This window comes from Phacochoerus africanus, chromosome 9, assembly GCF_016906955.1.
Source record: "Phacochoerus africanus isolate WHEZ1 chromosome 9, ROS_Pafr_v1, whole genome shotgun sequence".
NCBI lineage: Eukaryota > Metazoa > Chordata > Mammalia > Artiodactyla > Suidae > Phacochoerus > Phacochoerus africanus.
In genome coordinates, this window is record NC_062552.1 from 66,122,576 (window position 1) to 66,130,648 (window position 8,073).

Sequence of the window (8,073 nt, forward strand, 5' to 3'; positions counted from 1 at the left end):
AGAAACGAGTTCAACAGAAAGCTAATCATATAGTCAAAGCTCTGCCAGAATGAGTGATGATTTTTTGGTCACAGGCTAAAGACTTAAAAACCAATGTGAGCAAAGTTGTTTTAATCATGGCACACTCTTTAAGCTTAGTTTCCAGTGGTCAAAGTGTATTTAGCTTTTTACCTGTTTAAGTTCATGACAAGTAGCCAAAACATGATATAACTGTTGGAGAATGAAATAATACTAGGTTTATGTTGTATAAGAAGTTAAAAGAGAAAAACACCTTAAACTCTTTGGAGAGTCATATAGGAGGATTTTCGAATGCTGAAGAATGACAGACACTACTGGTCAACTTGATACTATAAGCTACAGCGTGTTTGGTTTGTTTTAAAAGCTATCTTGGTACATTCATTCACAAACTCAGCATGACTCACCAAATAGGTATTGACCACATGTGTTAGGTCAGTCATTTCTCCAAATTAATCTAGTGCAGTAAGTTCTAAATACAAGTAGGTTATAGCCTCTCATAGTTAATTATCTTCATCATGAATAACACTCAAGAGAAAGTTTACAAGATTCTGATATCGGAATCATTCTGACAAAACTGATCATTTATGTATATTATTCTGTATTGTAGCAGTAGAGTAATTCTTAGTTTATAATATGCCTCTGTATTTTCCTTAAGTAGATGAAACATATACCACTACTACAATGACAGCGTATCAGAAATGAGTGCTATTTTGAGAGCCATGCCCAACCATGCTAATATACTCAGCTTCTTCATTCTTATAGATAGACTTGTAAAATATGTAATTTTTAAGGAACTACATCTAACCAACACACAGCTCTACCCCAAGCACAGCGATATTTATTATCAAATACTGCTATTTGGTTTTAGTTCTAGCCTAAGAAAAAGAATATTTGTATCATTTTGCCTAATAAGCTCCAGAAAGTACTAAACCCAGTAACCATTGCTGTAACTAAAATGAACATAAGTGACACTCCCCACCAGCCCCACTGCAGGGGATCCCTGCTTTGCTTGACCCTTGCTCCCCAGTAGTGGGGTGTACCCTCAAGACTCATGCACACAGAGTTCCCATCGTGGCTCAGCGGAAACGAATCTGACTAGTATCCATGAGGACGCAGTTTCAATCCCTCACCCCACTCTGTGAGCTGTGTCGCAGACTCGGCACAAATCTGGCGTTGCTGTTCCATGGCATAGGCCAGTGGCTGCACCTATGATTTGGGGGTTTGGGAACCTCCACATGCTATGGGTGCAGCCCCTATAAAGACCAAAAAAAAAAAAAAAGACTCATGCACAGTGTAGAAATCCCATTCATGTCTGCACCACAGGTTAATCAGAACTGGTCAGAGACTGCCTTCTGATACATGCACATGGCATGCCATCGTGCTTTCAACCTGGCTGATCCCACTACCCTTCTCAGGTGCTGTACTGTCCAGAAGTCTTTCCATCAAATATTTCCGACAGCCAAGTCAAGTGTGATTTCACTCTTGATGTTATTTTAAAAGATCTAATCCATATATTATGCTCTTATGGTGAGTCAGCTTGTTTTCTTGCTTCTATGGCCTTTCTTCATAACTCTTTCCCACGTACACCCCTCAGCCCTGTTCCCTTCTGCAGAAAGTTTGACAGTTCAAAGAATTTAAGGGCTTTAACACCAGTCCACCTTTGACTTCTGTATCAGGTCTGAAAACTTCCTTTTGGCCTTACTCAATTCCTTATATTAGCTCTAATCCCTATCTTGTTAAATCTCCTTAAAACATCCCTTTCAGGAACTGAATTTACCAATTTCTAGTACGTTGTTGTGATCCTCTTTCCTGCAGGCAAACATTTTTGCCCATTTAGATTTTCATCCTCATTTTTAAAAAATATCTAGTATCTGGCCAAGCCTAATATGTAAGTCTTTAATGTGTTGTAGAGCCTGGGAGTACATCAGCCGTAATGTAAGGAAACAAGGATCATTACTAGTGACAGTGCCAAGTCTTGAAGAGTCTCTCTCAGGTCTTCAGGTATGTAAGCCTCTTTTCCAGCTTTTGGGGCTTTTTTGTTTGTTTGTTTTGTTTGTTTGTTTTTGCTTTTTAAGGCCACACTTGTGGCATATGGAAGTTCCAGGCTAGGGGTCCAATCGGAGCTACACCTGCCGACCTACACCACAGCCACAGCAACCTGGGATCTGAGCCATGTCTGCGACCTACACCACAGCTCATGGCAACGTCAGATCCTTAACTCACTGAGCGAGGCCAGGGATCAGACCCGCAACCTCATGGTTCCTAGTCAGATTCATTTCCACTGCACTCTGTCGGGAACTTCCAGCCGGTTTTATTGCCAAAACTTTTCTCTTGCTTTTTTCCAATATTCTAGAAATGTTCTCTCTGAATTTGGTGACAGATGATAGAAAAAAGAGCAAAACCTTATGGCTTAAGAACTGGTTCGTGGTTTGTTCCCTGGCCTCAAGAGCTCTGAAATTATAATTTTGATCTTGATAATAGATTCCTTTGCTTCTCCACCAATTTTTCCAACTGTGGGGGTTACAGTTTTAGGTTAACAAATGCTACTAAATATTTGTAAGAGACTTAGGACACCCACATCAGAACCTTTTCCCTGAGAACAAAGAGAACAGAGTTGTTCAGGCTTTTAAAATCAGTATGTGGCCTGGAGACCCATACCCTCATCACAGTTCAGCTCCTAGGTCAGTTTGAAATCTTGCACAGACTGCTTCTATGTTCCTCCAATTCTCTGCACAAAATAAGGCTGATCTTTAATAAGATTCAACCCAATACACTGACTCTTTTATAAAGATTAATTAATGTTGTAAAGCTCTTTGAGATCCTTAGATGAAAAATACTGTAAGTATTTTTAGTATAGAGTCATATTATCATTTTTTAATAGCACCTTCCTTGCATATAAACACTGCCAAATTGCAATATCTGATTCTTCCTTAAGAAACTAAACAATCAGAGTTACCATCATAGCGAGGCAGGAACAAATCCGACTAGGAGCCATGAGGGTTTGCAGGTTTGATCCCTGGTCTTGCTCACTGGGTTAAGGATTCGGCGTTGCTGCCGTGAGCTGTGGTGTAGGCCGCAGACACGGCTCAGATCCCAGGTTGCTGTGGCTGTGGTGTAGGCCAGCAGCTGTAGCTCTGATTCGACCCCTAGCCTGGGAACCTCCATATGCTGTGGGTGCAGCCCTAAAAGCAAAAAAAGGAAGAAAGAAAGAGAGGAAAGAAAGAAGGAAGGAAAGAAAGAAAAGAAGGAAGGAAGGAAGGAAGGAAGGAAGGAAAGAAAAAGAAAGAAAGCAAAGAAGAAAGAAAGAAAGAAAGAAAGAACAGAAAGAAGAAGAAAGAAAGAAAGAAAAGAAAAGAAAGAAGAAAGAAAGAAAGAAACTAAACTATGTCAGTAATACCTTCTGTAAAAAGTTTTGTCATCACTTCTTGGCCTTGTGGCTAAGATCAAGTGCAGTATATGTTCTTGTTAGTTTTTTTTTTTTTTGTCTTTTTGCTATTTCTTGGACCGCTCCCGCAGCATATGGAGGTTCCCAGCCTAGGGGTCGAATCGGAGCTGTAGCCACCGGCCTACGCCAGAGCCACAGCAACGCGGGATCCAAGCCGCGTCTGCAACCTACACCACAGCTCACGGCAACGCCGGATCATTAACCCACTGAGCAAGGGCAGGGATTGAACCCGCAACCTCATGGTTCCTAGTCGGATTCGTTAACCACTGCGCCACGACAGGAACTCCTGTTTTGTTAGTTTAATGTTTGATATGTCCTGTAGTCGAGGACAGTATAGTAAATGGATTCTTAGAGTGGGGAGTTAGAAAGGAGCTTGCTTGGTCCACTCCATGCAGAGCCCCGGTACTGCTGTACCTCCAGGAACGGCACACCCTTTTTCAGGGCAGTGATTGGCAAGGGCAGAATCTTTGTTTCTTTTGTTCTCCCTTTTTTGTGGGTCTGCTGCTTTCTTTCTTTGTATTTGGGACTGGCTTTTCTGGCCTCTTCTCCACTTGCCATTCCTAGCCCTGAGGGGCTTGATTTTTTTCTTCCATTTTTTTGGCCTCAAAAGTGCGACTTGCAGCAGGTTGGTGGCTGGCTTAAGGTTTGGGTATACCATTGACCTTTGTGGGTTTTTAACTTGCCGACCGGTGAGTGCCTTTGTTACCACATCTCGCGAGGTTCTGTTGTTCCCCCAAGAGCTTCTTAACTTAGCTCAACAACCCCACATCCAGGAACTAGTTTCATCCTGCTCTGCGGAGGGTGGCATCACCAGGTAACCTGCTTGAGTCCTCAAGTCAGTGGCAGAGCTGAGGCTTCAGCCACCTTCGAGCCTGCATGCTCTTCACCTATTCAGGCCTGTCTGACTGTTGACACCTTCATGGGGTCACAAGAAGCCCCAGCCTCCTGGCATTTCTATGTTTCCAGTCTCTTATCCTATAAGGCTCTCTGTATTCTTTTGGATGTCTCCATCTCTGCCTGGATTTGAAACTTTGTTCTTCTGACTCCTACCCTGAGTCTCCCCAGTCTATCCCCACCTAATTCCATCCCTGTGAGATCCCTACCCCATGAGTGGTGTGATTCTATCATATTTTTTTCATACTTATTAAAACATACTATTTGTTTGTTTGTTTGTTTGTTTATGTCTTTTTAGGGCCGCACCCACAGCACATGGAGGTTCCCAGGCTAGGGGTCTAATCGGAGCTGTAGCTGCCTGCCTACACCACAGCCACAGCAACACCAGATTCGAGCCACGTCTGCGCCTACACCACAGCTCACGGCAATGCCGGATCCTTAACCTCCTGAGCAAGGCCAGGGATCAAACCTGCGTCCTCGTGGATGCTACTCAGATTCATTTCTGCTGCACCACAATGGGAACTCCAAAACATACCTTTTAAATATACACTCTCCAATTTATAATGTATATATGTAATTAAAATAGTTCAGTGATTTTTCACTTAGCAAAATAAAATATTTTTGAAAGTGTCCTTATACATATATTTTGGAAAAACTTCATTGCTTTCCTATTTAATGGAACTTCTTTAAACAGATACATCTATTGGTGGCTCTAGAATTCCTGTATCATGGAGAGGCAGGTTTGCAGTTTGAGGGGAAGGGCCTGATGAAGCTTATGGAAGGAGATTAACCCCTTCATGCAACTTCCTAGCACCATCACTTTGTATAGATGAACAGTTTTTCTGTGTTCTCTGTGTATTCCAATTGTTTTAGTCTTTTATAGTTTAAGCCTAATGAGGGAGTTCCCTTTGTGGTTCAACAGTTAACAAACCCAACTAGGATCCATGAAGATGTGGGTTTGATCCCTAGCCTCGCTCAGTGGGTTAAGGATGTAGCATTGCCATGAGCCGTGGTATAAGTCACAAATGCTCAGATCCCATGCCACTGTGGCTGGAGTGTAGGCTGGCACCTATAGATCCGATTTGACCCCAGCCTGGGAACCTCCATATGCCATGGGTGGGTGTGGCCCTAAAAAGCAAAAAAAAAAAAAAAAAAAGCCTAATGATCATTATTAAACATTACATTAAAACAATTACTCTATTCTATATGTTCTTTATTCTTTCAACTTTCAACTTTCAAAGTCAAGATAAATTGATTAAGCCCCTGAATCCACAGACCTGCCATTTAGTACAACAAAGAAATGTTCATGTGGCACCATGTAGAACTTAATCTCTCTCACTGTGATAAAAATCTCTTATTTTCAATTACTTAATCACAGTTTCTCAAAATTTGAGAGAACAGTTTCATTCTGCAATTTTCATATTTGTCTATAACCTTTTTTTTATTCCAGGTTAATATACAGTTATCTTCCTGGGTTGAAGAGATACCACTGAACTATGATGTATACCCAGAAAAGGATATTGACAGGGAAGCTCTTGAACAAATACATTTATACCAGGTTCTCTAACACTAAGATAGTCCTACCTCAGTATAAAAATAATTATAAAATAATGAAAAAGAAACATAACCCCAGTACGCTAAACATATTTTTTTCCATGTATTCCCTTCTAGTCTTTGAACATATGCTTACATATTTGTAAATAGTTGTATGTATACAACTTTGCATGATAATTTTATTAAAATATTTGTTTGAAAAAAATGTGGTTTTCCCTGGTTTCTTTTATTCTGTTAAAAATATAAATGTGTCTTTCTTTAATCACTGACTCTATACCAAGTATACATATGACCAAAAAAAAGAAAGATCAGAAGTAGCTTCTATCATGAGAGAGGGGTAGAAAGGAAGGCAGGTTACATTATATCTCATTTATTGAATCTCTCTTCTATAAGATTCATTGTGCACAGCTTTATCTGGAGAGCCTAGCACAAGGACTAAAATACTGTAAGGCATTTTCTACTGATGGTGAATTCCACAGCCATTTAACTATTAATTACACTAATTACACAGACATGTATTAAGTTACCACTGAATACCTAGCTCTCTACCAGCCTCTGCAGATACAAAAATGAAACAGTTGACTCCACCCTGAAGGAACTCATACTGGGGAGAGAGGGATGCCGCAGACACAGGGTAAGGGAAGATGTTCTTGGTAGAGCGGACAGTATGTGCAGAAGCATAGAGGATAGTATTCTACTGTGACGAGAGTCCAGGGTGGGACTGCTTCAGGCTGGTCAAGTAGATGGATGCCACATCAGGAAGGGCATGGTGTGCCAAGCAAAGGTAATCCCATTTTTTTTTTTTTGTCTTTTGCCATTTCTTGAGCCACTCCCGCAGCATATGGGAGGTTCCCAGGCTAGGGGTCTAATCTGAGCTGTAGCTGCCAGCCTACACCAGAGCCACAGCAACGCGGGATCCAGGCCGCATCTGCGACCTACACCACAGCTCACGGCAACGCAGGATCCTTAACCCACTGAGCAAGGTCAGGGATCGAACCTGCAACCTCACGGCTCCTAGTCGGATTCATTAACCACTGCGCCATGACGGGAACTCCCGGTGATCCCATTTTATTCTGAGTTAGGGTGAGCCACTCAAAGATTTTAAGTAGCATACTGATAGGGTCAGAATAAAACTATAGAAATAAGTAGACACTGTCTATGATGATTGAAAACATGAGGCAAGAGGATTTCCCCTCTTGGCACAGTGGAAATGAATCCGACTAGTATCCATGAGGATGCTGGTTGGATCCCTGGCTTTGCTCAGTGAGTCAGGGATCTGGCATTGCCATAAGCTGTGGTGTAGGTCGAAGATGTGGCTCGGATCCCGCATTGCTATGTCTGTGGCTGTGGCCGGCAGCTGTGGCTCCGATTCAACCCCTAGCCTGGGAATTCCCATATGCTGCAGGTGCAGCCATAAAAACCACAAAAACCTTAGCTTATAAAAAGTATGTGGCTTTTTCCTGTAACAGTTGGGTATTATTTAGCACAGCCGTGTTTATATTATTAAATCATCAAGCAAGAGAACTCCGTGCGTTTAGTTTAACAATTATGTGCTTTTAGAAAGCAAATCATTGTATTAAAAAGTGTGCTAGGAGTTCCCGTCGTGGCGCAGTGGTTAACGAATCCGACTAGGAACCAAGAGGTTGCGGGTTCGGTCCCTGCCCTTGCTCAGTGGGTTAATGATCCAGCATTGCCGTGAGCTGTGGTGTAGGTTGCAGACGCGGCTCGGATCCCGCGTTGCTGTGGCTCTGGTGTAGGCCGGTGGCTACAGCTCCGATTCAACCCCTAGCCTGGGAACCTCCATATGCCGCGGGAGTGGCCCAAGAAATAGCAAAAAGACAAAAAAAAAAAAAAAGTATGCTAATCTTGGTAGGCTCATTAGGAGAAATGAGACAACTGTACTACCATCTAGTATGTATGTATATGTGGACATAAAGTTATAACTCTGAAAACACTGCACACCAGCAGTCTTCTCTTCCTCCTCTCATGTAAGTCCACTGAGGCCCCAGGCAGAATATCCAGCATCTTCACATTCTTCATACATTTTTTAATACTAAAGGTAACTCGTATTTATGACTGTAGACATGAGACAAGATTTGGAACATGTCTGACTGACAATGTTGTAAAAGAAGGAAAGTTGCTCCAAAACCAATGAAGTAGAA

At 42.0% G+C, this 8,073-nt stretch overlaps 1 protein-coding gene and 1 pseudogene across 1 annotated transcript in view; both read left to right on the forward strand.

Annotated features, from left to right (window-relative positions):
• The window catches only part of LOC125136839 (uncharacterized), a 30,731-nt gene extending 24,615 nt beyond the window's left edge, over window positions 1-6,116 (forward strand). The window contains exons 7-8 of the mRNA XM_047797673.1: window positions 1,929-2,019; window positions 5,808-6,116. Coding sequence (XP_047653629.1) covers window positions 1,929-2,019; window positions 5,808-5,924 — 208 coding nt within the window. The 3' untranslated portion in view covers window positions 5,925-6,116. The remainder of the gene's footprint in view (window positions 1-1,928; window positions 2,020-5,807) is intronic.
• On the forward strand, window positions 3,436-3,539 carry LOC125137064 (uncharacterized; annotated as a pseudogene).
• Window positions 6,117-8,073: the final 1,957 nt, after the last annotated feature.